This window comes from Mytilus californianus, unplaced genomic scaffold (genome assembly GCF_021869535.1).
Source record: "Mytilus californianus isolate M0D057914Y unplaced genomic scaffold, xbMytCali1.0.p SCAF_1, whole genome shotgun sequence".
Taxonomy (NCBI): domain Eukaryota; kingdom Metazoa; phylum Mollusca; class Bivalvia; order Mytilida; family Mytilidae; genus Mytilus; species Mytilus californianus.
The window spans coordinates 44,571,751-44,596,907 of record NW_026262581.1 but is presented as its reverse complement, the minus strand read 5'-3'; the positions used below and the strand labels follow the sequence as shown (position 1 = coordinate 44,596,907).

Below are 25,157 nucleotides of genomic sequence, written 5' to 3'. Positions count from 1 at the left end.
CATTCAACATCTTGAGAGAGAATCTTCCTCCGTTCCCCAAAAGTGTGAATCTCTCTTTAGGGAGATATAAAAATCTTTCTAATATTAATAAAGGCGACCATTCAACATCTTGAGAGAGAATCTTCCTCTTTTCCCTAAAAGTGTGAATCTCTCTTATGGGAGATATAAAAATCTTTCTAATATTAATAAAGGCGACCATTCAACATCTTGAGAGAGAATCTTCCTCCTTTCCCTAAAAGTGTGAATCTCTCTTTAGGGAGATATAAAAATCTTTCTAATATTAATAAAGGCGACCATTCAACATCTTGAGAGAGAATCTTCCTCCTTTCCCTAAAAGTGTGAATCTCTCTTTAGGGAGATATAAAAATCTTTCTAATATTAATAAAGGCGACCATTCAACATCTTGAGAGAGAATCTTCCTCCTTTCTTTAAAAGTGTGAATCTCTCTTTAGGGAGATATAAAAATCTTTCTAATATTAATAAAGGCGACCATTCAACATCTTGAGAGAGAATCTTCCTCCTTTCCCCAAAAGTGTGAATCTCTCTTTAGGGAGATATAAAAATCTTTCTCAAAGAACTTGTTCTCTCTTATGACCTTCCAAAAGACAAATTTGTTTTATTTTTATTTATAAAAAAATAAATATACTTATGGCAAAAAGACAAAACTTCACATTCTGATTACTGTAAATTCAGAAATTATTGCAATGGTTTTATTAATGCGAAAAATGCAATGCTATAAAGTTCGCAATAACAATAACTCGCATTCATAATTTCAGTTGTGATTTTCCTTCACAAATTTTTATCAAACGCATTAATTAGATCCCCCCTTTTTACCAGTAATCAGGGATTCTTAATAATAAATGCACACACTAATTTCTGAATTTACAGTAATTGTTTTCTCCTTTTAAACTGTTAAATAATGAACTTTATATTGAACTATTTAATATAAACTGTTAACACAGAGATATGTCTCGCCTATTTGTTATTTTTACAATGCAAATATTCAAAGTTAATGAACCATGACTGAAGGTACAGGGCTAAACAATCTCCATGGAAATGAGATGTGCCAATGCTAATACAACTGCAAACCAAATACCATTGACTTTTCATAAGTCGTTCCCTTTAAACAAACCTAAACACAAACATTTACTTGTAAACTATGTTAAAGTTTCAAAGTCAATGAACCATAATTAGGGGGTGGGGTTATATAATCTCCATGGAAATGAAACTTGCAAATACCAATACATTTGCATACCAAATATCACTGACTTAACATTAGTGGTTCATCTTAAACTGACCTAATCACAAACTAATACATGTAAACTAAGCAAAAGTTTCAAAGTCAATAGACCATGACTGAGGGGTAAGGACCAAATATTCTCCATGGAAATGAGATTTGCTAATGCTTATACAACTGCATATCAATTATCATTGACCTCCCACTAACAGTTCCCCATAAACTGACCTAATCACAAACTAATACATGAAAACTAAGCAAAAGTTTCAAAGTCAATAGACCTTGACTGATAGAAACTCCATGGTAATGAGATGTGCCAATGCTAATACAACTGCATACCAAATATCATTGACCTACCACTAGTGGTTCCCCATAAACTGACCTAATCACAAACTAATACATGAAAACTAAGCAAAGTTTCAAAGTCAATAGACCTTGACTGAGGGAAACTCCATGGTAATGAGATGTGCCAATGCTAATACAACTGCATACCAAATATCATTGACCTACCACTAGTGGTTCCCCATAAACTGACCTAATCACAAACTAATACATGTAAACTAAGCAAAGTTTGAAAGTCAATAGACCTTGACTGAGGGGAAGGGGCCTAATAATCTCCATGGTAATGAGATGTACCAATGCTAATACAACTGCATACCAAATATCATTGACTTACCACTAGTGGTTCACCATGAACTAGACCTAATCACAAACTAATACATTGTTGACGCTGCCGACGTCGCCGGAAACAGCATACCTATGTCTCACTTTTTGACTCTGTCGAGGCGAGACAATAAACTGATTTTAATCTATAATAAAATTTTATCAAACAGACCAAAACTACTGTGACAAAACCATTCACAAAGTTACTGGACCCTCTAATGTTTTAAAACTGTACTAACCATTGCCAGCTGGAGCTTTCTTCAGTGATGAGATGAGAGTAGTGATTGCTTTTAAAACTGAAGCCATCTCAGCTAATCTTGGTCTGAAAATTAAATAGAAAAATATTTAAGAAGACAAGAGAGAAGGAGAATATTTATTATTAGTTATTTACATTTTTTCTCTTTCTTTTATAGTTTGAAAATAATTGCCAAAACAACAAACAAGAGGCTCCTAAGTGCCTTGAATTGCTCACCTGGTAAAGATATGCCATTATCAAATTAATTTTAATTATGGTATTTCAATCAGTTATGTTATTTTGTAGATTTTGTATTGCTGATTATTATTGCAGTGCACAATTTGTACCGTTCTATTATAGTTTTTGATATTGACACAAAAATTAGTGAAAACCGTCATTTTAGGACAATAAGTCCTCAAGGAATCATCCATTGGTTTCAGCCATATTGGAATTTATGTAGCTCTTGTAAAGCTGATAATTTTTGCTATACTATGTTTTCATCTATCTATTATAGTTTTTTTTAAAAGATAATTTGCAACATTATAAATGTTAATCAAAATATTGTTGTAAGGGCAACAACTCCTATAAGGACTCAGCCAATGGTTTCGGTCATTTTTGGATTTTTTGTTTATCCTGTACTGCTGATCATTTTAGCTGTTTACAGTTTTATCTATATCTATAGATAATAGTGGCATGAATACAAAAAATTCGTCATAAACCATCATTTAAGGATCATAACTCCTTTCAAGATTCATCCAATGGTATTGGTCACATCTGGTGTTTTTTGTGGTCCTAGAGTGCTCATCATTTTTGCTAGCTACAGGTTTTTACCTATCTGTTCTTAAAGGGGCATTAGCTGTCAAATTCATGTTCACCGATTTGACTCAAATTCTCCATATTTGATTTATAACATACTAAAAGATATATCTAGCATTTGGTGTGTATTTTGTCTAGACGCCACCTAATTAACCATTGAGGTGACCTTATCAGACTGCCAACGGTCATACAACCCAATATAAACATAAATATAGATATAGATAGATAGCGAACAGGTGCAATTGGATTTTTCTAGGTCTGTTTGATTTCATCTTATAGGTTAATAAAAAGCTCTGCAGGGCGAAGCTTGATACGACCGCAGAGGTCGAACCTTGAACAGTTGGGGCAAGTATGGACACAACATTCAAGCTTGATACAGCTCTGAATTTGGATTGTGATTAAATATTTGACACAGCATAGGTTTCTGACACAGAATGAATGTGGTCTAAGAACTTAAAAATTTTAAATTGGACATTCACCTATTATGGTCCAATATCCAAAATCTAAATACATGGTTAGATTCAGCATATCAAAGAATCCCAAGAATTCAATTTTTGATGAAATCAAACAAAGTTTAATTTTGGACCCTTTTGATCTCAATGTGGACAAAGTTGATAATGGGGCCCAAAAATAAAAAATCTAAATACATGGTTAGATTCAGCATATCAAAGAACCCCATATATTCAATTTTTGTTGAAATCAAACAAAGTTTAATTTTGGACCCCGATTTGGACCAACTTGAAAACTGGGCCCATAATCAAAAATCTACATACATGTTTAGATTCAGCATATCAAAGAACCCTAAAAATTCAATTTTTGCTAAAATCAAACTAAGTTTAATTTTGGACCCTTTGGACCTTTATGTAGACCAATTTGAAAACGGAACCAAAAATTAAGAATCTAAATACACGGTTAGATTCGGCATATCAAAGAACCCCAATAATTCAATTTTTGATGAAATCAAACAAAGTTAAATTTTGGACCTCAATGTGGACCAATTTAAAAATCCAAAAACTTAATACACGGTTAGATTCAGCATATTAAAGAACCCCAAGAATTCAAGAATAAAACCCCATTGAAATTGATCAAGAAATAAGCAATTTATACGAAGTATCTTCTTTTGCACAATACTGTGCAATTGAATATTTCTTGCTATTGCGCAATACTGTACAATTGACAATTTCTTGCTATTGCGCAATATTGTGCTATTGGATATTTCTTGCTATTGCGCAATACTGTGCAATTGAAGATTTCTTGCTATTGAGCAATACTGTGCAATTGAAGATTTCTTGCTATTGTGCAATACTGTGCAATTGAAAATTTCTTGCTATTGCACAATACTTATTATATAATAATTTACACATCCTGTTTGGTGTGTATCTCCAACCATATCATTATTATTTGCTTTTAAATATAAATCAGAAATAACCAACTTAAAATGGAAAATTAAAAAAAAAAAAAATAAGGAAAAAAAAAGAAAAAAAAAAAATCCACTCCTCCAAATTTTTTGAACCCCCTTATGATTCATCACCCCCAAACACAATCCCAGCCTTCCCTTTGTGGTATGGTACCTTGCAGTACAATTTCAGAGAGATCCATACACTTGAACACAAGTTATTGTCTGGAAACTAGAAAAATGCTTATTTTTGGCCCTCAATTCCTAAACGTTTCGGGCAATTACCCCCAAACTCATTTCCAGCTTTCCCTTTGTGATATGGAACCTTGTAGTACAATTTCAGAAATATCCAAACACTTACACACAAGTTATTGTCACGAAACTAGAAAAATGCTTGTTTTTTGCCCCTTTTTTGGCCCCTAATTCCTAAAATTTTGAAGTAATTACCCCCAAAATCAATTACAGCCTTCCCTTTGTGATATGGAACCTTGTGGTACAATGTCAGAGAGATCCATGCACTTACACACAAGTTATTGTCTGGAAGTTACAAAAATGCTTATTTTTGGCCCCTAATTCCTTAACTGTTGGTACCATAACCCCCAAAATCAATCCCAACCTTCCTTTCGTGGTATTGTACCTTATGGTAAAATTTCATGGAGATCCATTCACTTAAACTAAAGTTAGAGTGCGAAAACCAATGTGTCTTCGGACAATGCCAGAAAACGCCGGACGACAACGCCAACGTCATACCAATATACGACCAAAAATTTTTTAATTTTTGCGGTCGTATAAAAATATTTGTAAATCATCCTTTTTACCTGTATAAGAATGAGTTTCTGTGGATCGAATCAGTCAATCAAATGGTTTACCCTTGATTCACTTTCAATGTTGACATTCTTTTCTTTTTAATATCTGAACACGCCTAATTCATGCGTAACCTATCTTTAGCTAAGGGGTTAAGTTGAAGGTCACATGAATACGGATTCAATGAGGTTGAATTATTCACTAGCAAGTGAATAATTCATCAGCGATGTTTCTTAGCTTATTTTGACAAAATTGAACCAAACTGGCTGCTAAAAGCGAATTATTATTTCACTATTTCACTTTCATTAATGATTGAACAAAAATTGACAAAAATATAAAAATTCCTCAAAATTTAAGGACCATTCATTCCTCCTTGAGAATTCATCCAATGGTTCAGTCATATTAATAGCTTTTTGTATGTCTTGTATTGCGGATCATTTTTACCTTTAACAGTTTCTATCTATCTAATATAGTTTTAGAGTTTAAAGACAAAATGAATAGTTACAAAAATCGTCATTTAATGGCAATAACTCCTGAAGGAGTCATCTGATAATTTTGGTGCAAAGAGAATGTAGGTAGATCTCAATACTCTGAGCCCCTGTCAAATTTTACCTTTCTTTAATAGTTTCTTTAAGATACAAGACAATTATTGCATTTTACCCTCATTTTCTATTTTTAACCATGGCAGCATGTTTGTAGATTGACAGGAAAAAAAGCCCCACAGACATTATACTAAATTCCCTAAGGATCATTCAGTCCAAACTAGGTTGAAATTGGTTCAGTGGTTTCAGAGAAGAAGATCATTGAAAAAGTTTAGGACGACATAGGGCTCTTAGTGATTGCAGAAGCTCACATGGCCTTATGGGACAGGTCAGCTTAAAAAGGGTTATAAAAAGCTGCGCCATGAGTGCATGATATGGTCGTCACCCTTTTAATTTTGATGATTTTTTACAAATAAAGTTCCATCACTCTGCAATGACAAATTAGAAAGGAGAAGGTCCAATAAGGGTTTATTTTGGCCTAAAATTTGTACATCTGATGCATTGTTTTTTACATATTCTAAACACTGAAGTGTTTTCTTCAGTCGATTGAATTAATTTATGTAAGAGATTTGGACTGATTTGGTCATTAAAGAAGCCTAAATTCAAGCTGAAATATGAAAAATCTAATAAATATGCCACAAAACGTCACTTTTCAGATAGTTTTTGTCTAAAATGGAAGTGGCTGCATTTGTGTTCAGTCTCAACCTTTATATATGTTATGTATCATCATCAAATACAACATATATTTAAATATTAAGACTGAACACAAGTGCGGCCACCTTCATTTTAGACAAAAACTTCTAAAATTAGCACAAATGCTAAAATTGTGAAGATTTCAGAAATTTGGCATGAATTAATGATACATGTGCAGAATGTCAAAAACAGCCCATATGTATATAACAAAAGTATTCTTCTTTCAAATAAATAGCTAAAAGTTTACATTTTTAACAAATTTTTGAAATGCTATATTTTTGGGCCAAAAAGGGGTTTTACTGGGCCTACTCCTTTATAAATAAACTGCTTCGCTGAGCGCAGCTGGATACGACTGCAGAGGTCCAACCCTGAACAGTTGGGGCAAAAATGGACACAATATTCAAGCTTGATACAGGTCTGAATTTGGATTGTAATTAAATATTTGACACATTATAGGTTTCTGACACACAATAAATGTAGTCAAAGAACTTGAAATTGGTTGTATGATTTGAATTTATATTCAATTGAAGATTTCTTGCTGTTGTACAATACACTGTGCTGTTGCGCAATACTTAGTAAATCTGTTTTCAGACTATATACAAAGAATTAGCAAAATAAATTGTGACCCCCAATATTTTTCTTTGGAAAATTGACAATTTCTTAAATCTTGAACCCCCCCAAAAATTTTTTTTTAACCCCCCTCCAATTTTGAAGAAATTTTCTTTTTGTAAAATGTGGTACACAAATTAAGAGACATCCATACACTTAAACACAAGTTATTGTCTGAAAACTAGAAAAATACTTGTTTTAGACCCTTTTTGGCCCCTAATTCCTGAACGGTTTGGGCAGTTACCCCCAAAATGAATCCCAACCTTCTACTTGTGATATTGAACCTTTTGGTACAATTTCAGAGCAATCAAAATACTTATACACAAGTTATTGTCCTGAAACAAGAAAAATGTTTGTTTTGGCCCCTAATTCCTTAACGGTTGGGACCATCACCCCCAAAAACAATCCCAAACTTCCTTTTGAGGTATTGAACCTTTTGATTAAATTTCATAGAGATCCAAACTAAAGTTATTGTCTGGAATACAAATGTATGATTTGAATTTATATTCAATTGAAGATTTCTTGCTGTTGTGCAATACACTGTGCTGTTGTGCAATACTTAGTAAATCTGTTATCAGAATATATACAAAGAATTAGCAAAATAAATTGTGACCCCCAATTTTTTTCTTTGGAAAATTGAGTTTCTTTCTTTATACATAATTTAAAAGCAGTGTAAGGGAGGTAATCAAAACGTTGTGTTTGGATTACCTCCCTTACACTGAAGGTGAAAGCATTCTTGAGCATAGTATAGTTCCAGAGGAGATTTTTGGAAAAATTAACGCATGATAACACATGAACAGTCAAAGTGACACTACCGAAATTCGTACTTGATCTGAGTTTTGTGGTAATAAGCATTGTGTATAAGATTCATAACAATTGGGTGAGACAGACTAAAGTTAGAGAACGGAAACATAAAATTCAGCAATTTTTCCATTTGTAAAGGGGCATAACTCTAGAATGGTAAAAGTGACACCACCGAAATTCAAACTTGATCTGTGTTTTGTGGTAATAAGCATTGTGTATAAGTTTCATAACATTTGGTTGAGGGAAAATAAAGTTAGAAAACGGAAACCAATTTTGGGACGTACAGACAGAAGGGTAATAAAATGCTTCGCTGGGGCGCAGCTTGATACGACCACAGAGGTCGAACCCTGAACAGTTGGGGCAAGTATGGACACAACATTCAAGCTTGATACAGCTCTGAATTTGGATTGTTATTAAATATTTGACACAGCATAGGTTTCTGACACAGAAAGAATGTGGTCTAAGAACTTGAATTTTTTTAATTTACCTATTATGGTCCAATGTCCAAAATCAAAATACATGGTTAGATTCAGCATATCAAAGAACCCCATATATTCAATTTTTGTTAAAATCAAACAAAGTTTAATTTTGGACCCAAACTTGGACAAACTTGAAAACTGGGCCCATAATCAAAAATCTAAACACATGTTTAGATTCAGCATATCAAAGAACCCCAAGAATTCAATTTTTGCTAAAATCAAACTAAGTTTAATTTTGGACCCTTTGGACCTTAATGTAGACCAATTTAAAAAACGGGACTTAAAATTAAAAATCTAAATACACGGTTAGATTTGGAATATCAAAGAACCCCAATAATTCAATTTTTGATGAAATCAAACAAAGTTTAATTTTGGACCCTTTTGACCTCAATATGAACCAATTTGATAGCGGGGCCTACAAATAAAAAATCTAAATACATGGTTAGATTCAGCATATCAAGGAACCTCATATATTCAATTTTTGTTGAAATCAAACAAAGTTTAATTTTGGACCCCAATTTGGACCAACTTGAAAACTGGGCCCATAATCAAAAATCTAAATACATGTTTAGATTCAGCATATCAAAGAACCCCATATATTCAATTTTTGTTGAAATCAAACAAAGTTTAAATACTGGACCCTATCTTGGACCAACTTGAAAACTGGGCCCATAATCAAAAATCTAAACACATGTTTAGATTCAGCATATCAAAGAACCCCAAGAATTCAATTTTTGTTAAAATCAAACTAAGTTTAATTTTGGACCCTTTGGACCTTAATGTAGACCAATTTAAAAAACAGGACCCAAAATTAAAAATCTAAATACACGGTTAGATTTGGAATATCAAAGAACCCCAATAATTCAATTTTAGATGAAATCAAACAAAGTTTAATTTTGGACCCTTTTGACCTCAATATGAACCAATTTGATAACGGGGTCCACAAATAAAAAATCTAAATACATGGTTAGATTCAGCATATCAAGGAACCCCATATATTCAATTTTTGTTGAAATCAAACAAAGTTTAATTTTGGACCCCAATTTGGACCAACTTGAAAACTGGGCCAAAAATCAAAAATCTAAATACATGTTTAGATTCAGCATATCAAAGAACCTCATATATTCAATTTTTGCTAAAATCAAACAAAGTTTAATTTTGGACCCTTTGGACCTTAATGTAGACCAATTTGAAAACTGGACCCAAAATTAAAAATCTATATACACTGTTGGATTCGGCATAACAAATAAATAAATGTGATCAAAGATTTTACAAATCTAATGCGCCATACTGTGCAATTAAAGATTTCTTCTTGAAATTTTTCAATATTTGAAATTTGAAAAAAAAATATTATTTGAAGAATAATTTTTTTAATTTCTGAAATCTGAAATGAGAAAAATTGACCCCTCACAATTTCTTTTTATCCCCCCCCCCCTTTTTTCCCTCAAAAAATTCTTTCCCTCAAGATATGGTCATAATCTCAATTCAAATTGCCAATGGAGTTGGCAACCATAATTACCCATTTAAATTCACCATAGTGCTAACTTAATCTATTTTATAATAGAATTAAAAATATAGTGTCAAATCTTTCATATGGATATTTTTACTGGTCTTCCTTTATAAATATGCATTTCTTTAAACATAATTTAAAAGCAGTGTAAGGGAAGTAACCAAAACGTTGTATTTGGATTACCTCCCTTACACTGTTTTAAATTATCTTTATTGTTCATTAACCATTACTTTATACATAATTTAAAAGCAGTGTAAGGGAGATAATTTCAATGATGTATTTGATTTATCTCCCTTACACTGCTTTAAATTATGTTTTGTACTAAAGTATTTGTCCATTAACCAGGACAACCTTGTTTTTCCCCCTTTTTTGCCCCTAATTCCTAAACGGTTTGAGCCATAACCCCCCAAAGCAAATCCTAACCATCCCTTTGTGGTATGGAAACTTGTAGTATAATTTCAGAGAGATCCATACACCGTTCCACAGTTATTGTCTGGAAACTAGAAAATGCTTATTTTTGGCCCCTTTTTGGCCCCTAATTCCTTAACTGTTGGTACCATAACCCCCAAAATCAATCCCAACCTTCCTTTTGTGGTATTTAACCTTATGGTCAAATTTCAAAAAGATCCATTTACTTAAACTAAAGTTAGAGTGCGAAAACCAATGTGTCTTCGGACGACGACGCCGGACGACGACGACGACGACGACGCCAACGTCATACCAATATACGACCACAAAATTTTTTTGCAGTCGTATAAAAATTAACGCCCCTTTCGCTATGGCGGGGGCATAAAAAGCCAAAAAATATGAAAGCACTGTACTATAACAGAATGACAGAATTTGAATTGAAACACCTTGGTAAAGGACATTTTCCACTGAGTCTTTCATCTTCTACATATTTCTTGACAACATCTTGACACCTTTGTAACAATGACAAAACAGCCACTTTTGTTATAGAACCTTCCTCAGATTGACTTTTTGATATAAATGAAAACTGTAGTAAGGTTTCAAAGCACGTCTTTGCAAATTCTTCACGTAATTTCCGACTAGACTCTGTATCTGAAAGAAATTGTGCATACTGTAATAATATTGAAGATGCATTAACCACAAATTTTAAGTGTAAAATGATTATAAAAACTCTTCCTAGTATTTCAATAATATCTCTTTTTTTAAAATGGTTTACCATTTGTACTTAATATCCATCTTTCCTCAACACCATTTTCATATCCTAAAAAATACTTTCGAGAAAAATGAATCCATCCAGTTGAAATTCTCTAGGAGGCTAATGGATTAGTATTTTGACGGATTTACAGTTATAAATTAGCTGAGCAGTTACAAAGTACATAATAATAATAGATCATTGCGATAAGGTTTACAAAGACCAATCATGGATGCAAAATTATGGTAAAATGAAAATTAGCTTTTTGGTAAAAACTTGTCAATTGTTTAAGACTGTATAAATCATAAAGAGGATAAAAGGAGTCACCCAAAAACCTGTTAAATACCGTAGACCAACCATACCCAATTCCTTAATATAGCACACATACAAACAAAATCAGACAACAAGGAACAACTCATACATTGACTTGGTACAAGTACAAAATGTGGTGGAATAAAGACCAGTTTTACCTGCACACAACCCTCCCTTCCCCTTTACCTTAATAGGCTGTATGTTGTACTATAATGACTTCTAGATGTCTTTTTGTTTTATATGTCAATGGCATCTACCCTACATCTCCTTCGTCCCCACATATCAAAGGACTATGTTAAAAAATGGAGATATTCTTGTTGTACAATTTAGCTTGCTTTAAAGAATTACAACTTGTCCTCAATTTGACTGGTCAGTCTTGCGATTCATTGAAGTTGACACATGGTCTTATGGAAATGTACCAATAGTCAAATATTATTATTATATTTCAATGATGTCTGTAGTACTCTGTACTAGCCATGGCTGTTTGTGAAAAAAAAATTAAAAGGACAATTTGTCTTCCAAAGATACTTCCACATGTCAAATGACTATAATATCATAAGAGAAAAATTCTAACCAAAACACATCTGTATGCTGAGAGCAACTGATAAGTTTATGTAGTAGTCCCAGGTGTATGAATTTTTAAAAGTTATTTATCCTTGACGTTCTGGTCTGAATATATAAAAGGAGAAAAAGTTAAGTAATCATCCTTCTTTAAAGGTAAGATTTAAATGTGGTTAAGATACACATTTTTAAGGTTAATTTAAATGCACACCAACTGTCATATTTCAAACGGCCTGCATTATTAAACTGAGAAAAAATATACTAAGAAGCAAATATTAGATTTAAAAAAAAAGCATTATAAAGCAGAAGCTTTTATGAGTGACTAGTGGGTAATATGTATTTTTTTAATGTTCAAGTTCTTTAATTTGTTTAAATTTTTTGTGACCTTTTCATTTAGACAATGGAAAAAATTGTCAAGATTGTTACAAAAAATGATACCAAAAGTATCATTACAGATGTGATATGGGATATTAAAAAATCATGCAAAGAGACGATAATGTATTTAAATCAATATTTAAGCCTTACTACATCAGAAAAATAATCACAATTTTTTTCTTTAAAAATATATTATACCAAACCCACAAAAAATTGTAAAGGGAAGTTAAAAAGAACCAAGCATGCCTTTGACGATCTCCACTCCAGCTCCCAAACCACTTACCTCCTATTCCCTTGATAAATATCTTACCTAAAATAGTTGTCAAGCATTCAAACAGTGGACATTTAAAGCAGTTTCAGAGTACTACATTATTATGTCTCCTTTCATTACATTTTCCACATATATATTTTTAAAAAGCTTTTACAGTCAATACAAATGTAACCTACCCGCAAGTTAATGAAATTTGTAAAATAGGTCATCTTTTTCTACAGGTGGGGATCAGGGATTTGAAGTTACACACTAACAATCTACCTAGCAAAGATGGGTTAAAATTTTTTCACACGTTTTATTCAAAATAAAATTTGTCAGATTTATGGGGAGGGGACACTGGGTGGCCCACCTTGAAACGTCCCTGATCTTGTGTAAAAGATGACAGATCCTTGCACCTTGCAACATTGCATATTAACAGAAAATAGATGCAAACCTTAACCCAAGTAAATGGTATATGAAGGGTGAAAAGATTGTTTGGATGACACAGCTTTGCTGGACAACTCAAGACTTTTCTGGAGTCATTCCAATATTACAACCAAAGATACATGAAGGTTAGAGACTGACTCTAATGTGAAACTAAACCAGGCAATGAAGCATGAATTTAAATTATAGTGATTTCCTTAAAATGGCGATTTACACCCTCTCCTATATATATATTAGGAAAAAATCTTGTTTCTTTGATACAAAACAGTACCAAAATTACATGATTAAAGAGCTTAGGAATATATCTTACCAAATTAATGCCAATTAAATTAAATATCTCATACAAAAAAAGCTAATTTTTATCCAACCAATAAATTGACTAGATTGGACACCATGTATACTGCCTTATTCTTGTGTCTGTATATCTAACCAATGAATAAATTACATGGGTCAGTATGTATACTGCCTTTATTTCTATGTGTGTATATCTTATTAATGAATTGATCAGATGGGGCAGCATGTATACTGCCTTTATTTCTATGTGTGTATATCTTATCAATGAATTGATCAGACAGGGCAGCATGTATACTGCCTTTATTACTGAGTCTCTGTATAATTATTATCTTACCAATGAATTGATAAGATGGTGTCGCATGTATAATGTCTTTAACACTGGGACAATATAATAATTATCTAACCAAGAATTGATCAGATGGGGTAGCATGTATACTGCCTTTATTACTGGGACGATATAATTATCATCTTACCAATGAATTGATCAGATGGTATAGCATGTATACTGCTAACTCGAATAATTCAAGCCCTTTCCGTGTCCGATTTTCTCCCACACGAGGGCTTGAACTCCTTATGATCATTGGCCGCGTCGCCTGCTCTCTGTGAGAGAGAGCCAATCGGTGGCCATCAGGATAATGAGTCTGCGCAACTGTCTTGTAATTGTCTTACCAAACACGTGTGTTCAATTAACACAAATCCGATAATAATTAATAAATATCAATTAACATCAGTTTACATCATTTAACATCAATTAACATCCGGAACTCCTCCTTCTTTAGCTGCCAACTTAAATCAAAATTCCCATATTGCATAGCGGTGTGAATTTTCCGGTTGACGGTCTTTATCGAGGAAGACGTTCAGGCGTTAATGTAGCCTTCGTAGATCAGCGGAATATAACGACTGAATTATTCGGGTTAGTATACTGCCTTTCTTACTGGGATGATATAATTATTATCTTACCAATGAATTGATCGGAAGGGGCAGCATGTAAACTGCCTTTATTACTGAGTCTGTTTAATTGTTATCTTACCAATGAATTGATCAGATGGGGTATCATGTACAATACCTTTATCACTGGGACGATATAATTATTATCTTACCAATGAATTGATCAGATGGGGTAGCATGTATACTGCCCTTGTTAAGTAACTGCATGATCTTCTTGACAAAATCACCAGGCATAGAACAGGTGTGTGACAAAATATCATCTCTTATCAACTGTACTACCTGAAAATTCAGAAATTCATAATTACGGACAATACTTAAGATTCAAGGCCCAAGGAGTTATCTCTCTTTAGCTATTGATACAAAAAGTTACAAGATTAAAAGGTCTGATTCTTAGTTTAGCAAAGTATCAGTATATAATTAGTTTAAGGTAGTTTTTTCCAGTTTGAAGTTAACAACAGTACATTCAATTTCTATACTAAAGTTAAAGAAGACCTACTGCTTATCTTAGTCATATTTTGTATATAAAACATTTACAAGACAACATTGTGTAACTGATAAATGTAGAACTTTCTCTCACTATTATCCATATTTAACCCATGTTGTCTCTATTAAAGTAATTGGATTCATTTGCAAAATAATACAAAAAACTATTTACTTTACAATCAATGGCTTCATCTCTTTGGAAATCTTCTACTGATAGAGTTGGCAATGAAGGGCTGAAAAATGTAAAAAAAAATAATCGGATAATTCAGTTCCTCATATATCGGAAAAAGAAAAAAAGATTTCTAATAACAATTTTAAAACTAATTATTATTATTAAATCATTACAATGAAATGATTTTTTTTCTCCAATTGAGTAAATCAGATGATAATCCTAGGCAGATCATTGCATCTTCAAGAATTAAATTTGATATTAAATTTGATTAAAAAATAAAATGCTCCACTGGGCGCAGCTTGATACGACCGCAGAGGTCGAACCCTGAACAGTTGGCGCAAGTATGGACACAACATTCAAGCTTGATACAGCACTGAATTTGGATTGTGATTAAATATTTGACACAGTACAGGTTTCTGACACAGAATGAATGTGGTCTAAGAACTTAAAATTTTTTAATTTACCTATTCAAACCATATCATTATTATTTGCTTTTATATATAAATCAGAAATAACCAATTTGAAATGGAAAATTTTAAAGGAAAACCCCCCCCCCCCCAAAAATTTTTTGAACCCCCTTATGATTCATCACCCCAAACTCAATCCCAGCCTTCCCTTTGTGGTATGGTACCTGCAGTACAATTTCAGAGAGATCCATACACTTAAACACAAGTCATTGTCTGGAAACTAGAAAAATGCTTGTTTTTTGGCCCCAAATTCCTAAACGTTTAGGGCAATTACCCCCAAACCCAAACCCAGCTTTCCCTTTGTGATATGGAACCTTGTAGTACAATTTCATAAAGATCCATACACTTACACACAAGTTATTGTCCTGAAACTAGAAAAATGCTTGTTATTTGCCCCTTTTTTGGCCCCTAATTCCTAAAATTTTGAAGCAATTAACCCCAAAATCAATCCCATCCTTCCCTTTGTGGTATGGTACCTTGAAGTACAATTTCAGAGAGATCCATACACTTGAACACAAGTTATTGTCTGGAAACTAGAAAAATGCTTATTTTTGGCCCCTTTTTGGCCCCTTATTCCTAAACGTTTTTGGCAATTACCCCCAAACTCAATTCCAGCTTTTCCTTTGTGATATGGAACCTTGTAGTACAATTTCAGAAAGATCCATACACTTACACACAAGTTATTGTCATGAAACTAGAAAAATGCTTGTTTTTTGCCCCTTTTTTTGCCCCTAATTCCTAATTATTTTGAGGCAATTACCCCCAACATCAATCCCAGCATTCCCTGTGTGATATGGAACCTTGTGGTACAATGTCAGAGAGATCCATACACTAACACACAAGTTATGTCTGGAAGTTACAAAAATGCTTATTTTGGCCCCTAATTCCTTAACTGTTGGTACCATAACCCCCAAAATCAATCCCAACCTTCCTTATGTGGTATTGAACCTTATGGTAAAATTTCATAGAGATCCATTCACTTAAACTAAAGTTAGAGTGCGAAAACCAATGTGTAATCGGATGACTATGACGATGACGCCGAACGACGACGACGCCAAAGTCATACCAATATACGACCGCAAAAATTTTTTGCGGTCGTATAAAAACTGACATTCAATTTTCTTAACATTTGTGTTTTAAAGATTAATTTTTTTGTCATTTGGATATTATTTACTTAACTAATAACACTGTAATATGTTATCACTTATTTTATAATACTTACAATACTTTTCAAGTAAATACGCGAAACATATGTGCAACTATAAGATAAATAAATGGGGAATGTGTCCATGGGACACAGATGATGCCCCCGCTTGCATATCATATAAAGTTATAAAGGGACATAACTGAAGAACAGTATAAGATACGCTACCCAAATTTATACTTGAACTGAGTTTTGTGGTACTAAGTATTGTGTATAAGTTTCATAATATTTGGTTGAGGCAAACTTAAATTACAGAACGGAAATGCAAAATTCAGCAATTTTTCCATTTGTAAAGGGGCATAACTCTAGGACGGTTAAAGTGACACCACCAAAATTCAAACTTGATCTGTATTTTGTGGTAATAAGCATTGTGTATAAGTTTCATAACGTTTGGTTGAGACAAACTAAAGTTAGAGAACGGAAACCAACTTTGGACAGGACAGACGGACAGATGTACAGACGGGCAAGGGTAAAACTTAATATAATAAATGGGGAATGTGTCCATGGGACACAAATGATGCCCCCACTTGCATATAACGTGAAAAGGGACAAAACTCAAGAACTGTAAAAGTGCGCTACCCTAAGTTGTACTTCATCTGAGTTTTGTGGTAATAAGCATTGTGTATACGCTTCATAACATTTAGTTGAGCAATTTTTCCATTTGTAAAGGGGCATTACTCTAAAATGGTAAAAGTGACGCCACCAAAATTAGAACTTGATCTGTGTTTTGTGGTAATTAGCATTGTGTATAAGTTTCATAACATTTGGTGCGGCAAACACTAAAGTTAGAGAACAGAAACGAAAAATTCAGCAATTTTTTCATTTGTAAAGGGGCATTACTTTAGAACTGTAAAAGTGACGCCATCTATATTAAAATTTGATCTGTACTTTGTGGTAAAAAGTATTGTGTATAAGTTTCATAACATTTGGTTGAGGCAAACTTAAGTTAGAGAACAGAAACGAAAAATTCAGCAATTTTTCCATTTGTAAAGGGGCATAACTCTAGAACGGTAAAAGTGACGCCACCAAAATTCAAACTTGAGTTTCATAACACTTGGTTGAGACAAACTAAAGTTAGAGAACGGAAACCAACTTTGGGACGTAAGGACAGACGGAAGGACGTACAGATGGACAAGGGTAAAACTTACACTTACACCAAAATTTACACTTGATCTGTGTTTTGTGGTAATAAGTTTTGTGTATAAGTTTCATAATATTTGGTTGCGGCAAACTAAAGTTACAGAACAGAAACGAAAAATTTATCAATTTTTTCATTCATAAAGGGGCATAACTCTAGAACTGTAAAAGTGACGCCACCAAAATTCCAACTTGATCTGTGTTTTGTGGAAATAAGAATTGTGTATAAGTTTCATAACATTTGGTTGAGGCAAACTAAAGTTAGAGAACAGAAACTAATTTTGGGGCATACAGACGTATGTATGTAGGTGGGTACAGACAGACAAGGGTAAAACTTAATGCCCTCTCCGCTACAGCTGGGGCATAAAAAATACTCTTGGCTATTGCTGGATATAAAACTCTTTTTGGACAATTTTTTGAATTATTCCTTGATTTTATGATCAAAATAAGTTGTATGCATCATGCCAGACTATGGGTACCATGTTGATAAAAAAACACGAGTAGACAAAATAATACATGGAACAGAAACAAAACAAAGACGATTAATAACGAGTGAAACATAACAGGATATAAGATTATAAACCAATAAAATTTAAAATTTGTTTTCTTTTTAATCAAATAACATGTTTTTCTATCTATACTGACAATAAGGACAGTTTGCACCAGAAGGGCTACTTGAAGCAAGAACATCATAAAATTCTTTTGAAAATTACTTTAAAATACTTGTGCAAAGGGGCATAACCTAAATCACTTTCTAAAACATTACTGCAGATTTAAAACCTTGCTATAAAACTAGGCCATCATGAACAGATTTAAGACCTTCCTATACAACTAAGCCATCATGTGCAGATTTAAAACATTGCTCAAAGTCATATGAATCAAGTTTCTGCTGATTATAACAATCAGGAAATTTCTGAACCATTACATATAAAAATAAGAAGATGTGGTATGATTGCAAGTGAGACAAATTTCCACCATAGACCAAATGACGTAGAAGTAAGCAATGCATATATACTAAACTAAGTCCTCTGAGCACATTTTTTTAAAACATTTATTAGGAATCCATAAAGTATCCGATAGATGAAACAATTTATCTTTTATGTTCTTTTATTTCCCCCAATCTAAATTGACTAGGATTGTCAGTTTTCCTACCGATGGTTCTTTCTGTTTTCCTCCAGCAATAAAATCAATCACTTTTTTGGGTTAAATTTGAAGTATCATATGACTTTAAGGATGTTCGCTCTTGTTTTTTACTTTTTGTTAGATATTCGGAATCCTTTGGTTTTATCCATGTAGTGCCAATAAAAATTTTGCTCACTTACCTCTACTTTTCTTTTCATAATTTTATTTCATAGAGTTTAAAAAGTCATTTTTCAAAATCTTATAAAATCCTTGTTATTTTTCATAGTTTTTGAAAGAAAAAAGAAGCCAATCTTAAATGTATGAAAAATCTAGAGAAAAAATTTTCAATTGATAATATCTTAAAAACAAGGACATGGACCTATCATTTTTTTCTGCTTTTCAAGTTCCATTATTTATATACTATCAATTTATAACAGTTCTTTAAAAACCTTGTTATTTTGAAAAAGAGGAGGGAACATCCTTAATGACTGAAAATCTAATTTAAAAAATTGGAATCATTTCACACTTTTTTAAATGATGAAAAAATTTCTTTTTATGGTCTTTTCAGCCAAGAAACTATTTTCAACTTTAAAAATCACAGGGAGTTCTCAGGTATCATACTTTTAAGTGCTTGAAATAAAATTATTTAGCAATGCATCAAAATCTCAACAGGGTCTTTAAATAATTTTCTGATTTTACTACATGTATCATACGGTAATGCAAGCTCCAAATAATCTTACCTCTTTGAGAACAAAAATTCTTCAAAGGTTTGTGCTAGTTCTGACCACATTCCGTTAAATGAAGATTCTGAAAATTATAAAGAAAGAATTATGGTAATAACCAATCTGCCTTCTACAAGCATAAAATAATTACTAGACTACTAAAGATGGATAATCTATGATTACAAAGTGTGCCTCGTTCTGCACAATAAGTTTAATGCTGGAGGCAAGCATGGAATACAGGTGAGGGTGACAATCTATTTTCTTGATGCTGCCTAATCATGAGATGCATTTCTGCATAAGTTATTGGTCCTTTATAGTAACTATACACTTAAAGATATATACTCAAGACAATATTTAAATGAACTCAAACAAAAATGAAAAATGGATTGAGGACTCCAGTGTCTGGGTTATGCAGATTGTTTCTAAACAATGGAGAATGGTCTATACTTGTTTGGGGGCCAGCTGAAGGACGCCTCCGGGTGCAGGAGTTTCTCGCTGCATTGAAGACCCATTGGTGGCCTTCGGCTGTTGTCTGCTCTATGGTCGGGTTGTTGTCTCTTTGACACATTCCCCATTTCCATTCTCAATTTTATACTGAATATTCAAACAGTTATACGGAAATTTAATTGGAAAATCAGATAAAATCTTTAAACATTTCCATAATGGAAGGTGCACAATCTTAATAGCAAACTCTCTGTAGAATTCAAAAGATCTGGGTTAAAAAACAATAAATGTGGATAATCCACATGTGGACACAGATGATGCCCCCCCCTTGCATATCATATTGTTATAAAGGGACATAACTGAAGAACAGTAAAAGTGACGCTACCCAAATTTAAACTGGATCTGAGTTTTGTGGTAATAAGCATTGTGTGTAAGTCTTATAACATTTGGTTGAGGCTAACTTAAGTAGAGAACAGAAACTAAAAATTCAGCAATTTTTCTTTTTGTAAACTCGCATAACTCTAGAGCAGTTATGTATAAGTTTTATAACATTTGGTTGAGACAAACTAAAGTTAGAGAACGGAAACAAAAAAATCAGCAATTTTTATGTTTATACAGGGACATTACTCAAGAATGGTAAAAGTGACGCCACTAAATTTCGTACTTAATCTGTATTGTGTAGTAATAAGCATTGTGTATAAATTTCATAACATTTGGTGGAGGCAAACTAAAGTTAGAGAACGGAAACAAAAAAATTGTACTTGATCTTAGTTTTGAGGTAATGAATATTGTGTAAAGGTTTCATAATGTTTGGTTGGGGCAAACTTATGTTACAGAATGGAAACTAAAAATTTTGCAATCTTTCAATTTATAAAGGGGCATAACTCAATAATGGTTAAAGTGACACTACCCAAATTCAACTTGATCTGTGTTTTATCAGTGGAAGGCAATATTAAACATTGCATTGTATAAAGCATTGATTGTAGTTGATTCAACTATAATCATGGACAAAGGAAGATAACTCCAATTTTAAAAATTACTTGAATAATGACATTGATATTTTTAGAAATTACATTTAGTTAAGACAAACTCAAGATAGAGAACGGAAACAAAAATTCAGCAATTTTTTCATTTGTAAAGGGGCATAACCCTAGAACGGTAATCAAAGTGCTTGTTAGCACTGAATGGTAAAGATTGCTTTAATTTATCAGTAGGAAGTAAAATTGAATATTGCATTGTATAAAGCATTGGTTGTAGCTGATTCAACTACCACTACGCACAAAGAAAGATAACTCCAATTTTCAAAGAAGACTTTAAAATATTTTTTAGAAATGAAGGATAAAAATTGCTTTAATTTATCAGTCGAAGGGAAAATTAAACATTGCATTGTATAAAGCATTGATTGTATTCAACTATAATCATGGACTAAGGAAGATAACTCCAATTTTAATAAAATGCTCTGCTGGGTGCAGCTTGATACGACCGCAGAGGTCGAACCCTGAACAGTTGGGGCAAGTATGGACACAACATTCAAGCTTGATACAGCACTGAATTTGGATTGTGATTAAATATTTGACACAGCATAGGTTTCTGACACAGAATGAATGTGGTCTAAGAACTTAAAAAATTTTAATATACCTATTCAAACCATATCATTATTATTTGCTTTTATATATAAATCAGAAATAACCAATTTAAAATGGAAAATTTTAAAGAAAAAAAAGGAAAAAAAAATCCCTCCCCCAATTTTTTAAACCCCCTTATGATTCATCACCCCCAAACTCAATCCCAGCCTTCCCTTTGTGGTATGGTACCTTGCAGTACAATTTCAGAGAGATCCATACACTTGAACACATGTTATTGTCTGGAAAAATGCATGTTTTTTGGCCCCTTTTTGGCCCCAAATTCCTAAACGTTTTAGGCAATTACCCTCAATCTCAAACCCAGCTTTCCCTTTGTGATATGGAACATTGTAGTACAATTTCATAAAGATCCATACACTTACACACAAGTTATTGTCCTGAAACTAGAAATATGCTTGTTTCTTGCCCCTTTTTTGCCCCTAATTCCTAAAATTTTGAGGCAATTACCCCCAAAATCAACCCCAGCCTTCCCTTTGTGATATGGAACCTTGTGGTACAATGTCAGAGAGATCCATACACTAACACACAAGTTATGTCTGGAAGTTACAAAAATGCTTATTTTTGGCCCCTAATTCCTTAACTGTTGGTACCATAACCCCCAAAATCAATCCCAACCTTCCTTATGTGGTATTGAACCTTATGGTAAAATTTCATAGAGATCCATTCACTTAAACTAAAGTTAGAGTGCGAAAACCAATGTGTCTTCGGACGACGACGCCAACGTCATACCAATATACGACCGCAAATTTTTTTTGCGGTCGTATAAAAATCAATTGATATTTAGAAGAAAAAAAAAAGAAAAATTCAGCAATTTTTCCATTTTTAAAGGGGCATAACTCTAGAACGGTAAAAATGATGCCACCAAAATTCAAACATGATCTGTATTTAGTGGTAATAAGCATTACGTGTAAGTTTCAAAATATTTGGTTGAGGTAAACTAAAGTTAGAGAACGGAAAACAACTACGGGACGTACGTACGTACAGACAGACAAGGGTAAAACTTAATGCCCCCTCCGTTATGGCGGGGGCATAAACATTATCACCACCTTTTTACATTTTTGGCATACCTAATATATAATTGACCTACAACTAATGCTTCCCCTTAAACCTAACTAATCACACACTTTGACAGGTAAATTATGCAAAAGGTTCAAAGTCAATAAACTCTGACTGAGGGGATGGGTCGAAATAATTTCCATGGAAATGAGATGTGCCAATCCAAATTCAACTGCATACCTAAAATATCAATGACCTACCACTAGTGGTTCCTCATATATATAAAAAGTATACCATTTCATGACAAGCTTCATTTTTATGCTTAGAAAGGTACTAATATGTCACAAGGACTTATTTACATACCATGTTTTCTGGCCACTGGAAGACCAATGGTCAATATAGACAACAAAGAATTGATGACCAGCATCCATGTTGAAGGTGATGGACAGCCATACTTGTAACTCAGTGGTAGTCTGAATGCCTGTAAAATACAAAAAAAAATCTTCTTCATACTCCATTCTCTAGTAAAATTATTTTTTTCCCGTCTCTAGCAAGATTCTTTTTTCCCATTCTCTAGTAAAATTCTTTTTTCCCTTCTCTAGTAAGATTCTTTTTTTCCTTTCTCTAGTTAAATTCTTTTTTTCTCTTCTCTAGTAAGATTCTTTTTTCCCTTCTCTAGTAAGATTCTTTTTTTCCCTTTTCTAGTAAAATTCTTTTTTTCCCTTCTCTATAGTAAAGATTCTTATTTCCCTTCTCTAGTAGGAATTTTTTCCCCTTCTCTAGTAAGATTCTTTTTCCCTTCTCTAAGTAAGATTCTTTTTTCCCTTCTCTAGTAAGATTATTTTTTCCCTTCTCTAGTAAAGATTCTTATTTCCCTTCTCTAGTAAAATTTTTTTTTTCCTTCTCTAGTAAAATTCTTTTTTTCCCTTCTCTAGTAAATTTTTTTTTCCCTTCTCTATAGTAAAGATTCTTATTTCCCTTCTCTAGTGAGATTCTTTTTTTCCTTCTCTAGTAAGATTCTTTTTTCCCTTCTCTAGTAAAATTCTTTTTTTCCGTTCTCTAGTAAAGATTCTTATTTCCCTTCTCTAGTAAGATTATTTTTTTTCTTCTCTAATAAAATTTGTTTTTCCCTTCTCTAGTAAAGATTCTTATTTCCCTTCTCTAGTAAGATTCTTTTTTCCTTCTCTAGTAAGATTCTTTTTTCCCTTCTCTAATAAAGATTCCTTTTTTCCTTCTCTAGCAAGATTCATTTTTTCCCTTCTCTAGTAATATTCTTTTTTTTTCCTTCTGTAGTAAGATTCTTTTTTTTCTTTCTCTAGTAAGATTCTTTTTTTTCCCTTCCCTAGTAAGATTCTTTTTTCCCTTCTCTAGTAAGATTCTTTTTTTCCCTTCTCTAGTAAAATTCTTTTTTTCCCCTTCTCTAGTAAGACTCTTTTTTTTTCCTTCTCTAGTAAGATTCCTTTTTTTCCCTTCCCTAGTAAGATTCTTTTTTCCCTTCTCTAGTGAGATTCTTTTTTTCCCTTCCCTAGTAAGATTATTTTTTCCACTTTTCTAGTAAGATTTTTTTTCCCTTCTGTGGTAAAGATTCTTATTTCCCTTCTCTATTAAAGATTTTTTCCCCCTTCTCTAGTAAGATTCTTTTTTCCCTTCTATAGTAAGATTCTATTTTCCCCTTCTCTAGTAATATTCTTTTTTCCCCTTCTCTAGTAATATTCTTTTTTTCCTTCTCTAGTAAGATTCTTTTTTTCCCTTCCCTAGCAAGATTCTTTTTTCCCCTTCTCTAGTAAGATTCTTTTTTTCCCTTCTCTAGTAAGATTCTTTTTTCCCCTTCTCTAGTAATAGTCTTTCTCTAGTAAGATTCTTTTTTCCCCTTCTCTAGTAATAGTCTTTCTCTAGTAAAATTCTTTTTTTCCCTTCTCTAGTAAATTTTTTTTCCCTTCTCTATAGTAAAGATTCTTATTTCCCTTCTCTAGTGAGATTCTTTTTTTCCTTCTCTAGTAAGATTCTTTTTTCCCTTCTCTAGTAAAATTCTTTTTTTCCCTTCTCTAGTAAAGATTCTTATTTCCCTTCTCTAGTAAGATTATTTTTTTTCTTCTCTAATAAAATTTGTTTTTCCCTTCTCTAGTAAAGATTCTTATTTCCCTTCTCTAGTAAGATTCTTTTTTCCTTCTCTAGTAAGATTCTTTGTTTCTTCTCTAATAAAGATTCCTTTTTTCCTTCTCTAGCAAGATTCATTTTTTCCCTTCTCTAGTAATATTCTTTTTTTTCCTTCTGTAGTAAGATTCTTTTTTTTCTTTCTCTAGTAAGATTCTTTTTTTTCCCTTCCCTAGTAAGATTCTTTTTTCCCTTCTCTAGTAAGATTCTTTTTTTCCCTTCTCTAGTAAAATTCTTTTTTTCCCCTTCTCTAGCATGTCTAGTAAGACTCTTTTTTTTTCCTTCTCTAGTAAGATTCCTTTTTTTCCCTTCCCTAGTAAGATTCTTTTTTCCCTTCCCTAGTGAGATTCTTTTTTTCCCTTCCCTAGTAAGATTATTTTTTCCACTTTTCTAGTAAGATTTTTTTTCCCTTCTGTGGTAAAGATTCTTATTTCCCTTCTCTATTAAAGATTTTTTTCCCCCTTCTCTAGTAAGATTCTTTT

The 25,157-nt window shown here is 32.8% G+C and overlaps 1 protein-coding gene across 6 annotated transcripts in view; it reads right to left on the bottom strand.

Moving 5' to 3' along the window:
* The window catches only part of LOC127701890 (protein MON2 homolog), a 126,009-nt gene that overhangs the window by 4,242 nt on the left and 96,610 nt on the right, over window positions 1-25,157 (bottom strand). For 5 of the 6 annotated variants that reach the window (XM_052205868.1, XM_052205891.1, XM_052205877.1 and 2 more), the window contains 7 exons: window positions 22,885-23,002; window positions 19,457-19,523; window positions 14,787-14,847; window positions 14,284-14,410; window positions 12,479-12,505; window positions 10,643-10,847; window positions 2,140-2,222 (listed from right to left, as the gene is read on the bottom strand). In XM_052205868.1, coding sequence (XP_052061828.1) covers window positions 2,140-2,222; window positions 10,643-10,847; window positions 12,479-12,505; window positions 14,284-14,410; window positions 14,787-14,847; window positions 19,457-19,523; window positions 22,885-23,002 — 688 coding nt within the window. The remainder of the gene's footprint in view (window positions 1-2,139; window positions 2,223-10,642; window positions 10,848-12,478; window positions 12,506-14,283; window positions 14,411-14,786; window positions 14,848-19,456; window positions 19,524-22,884; window positions 23,003-25,157) is intronic. The other variant, XM_052205898.1, reaches the window with a different exon arrangement.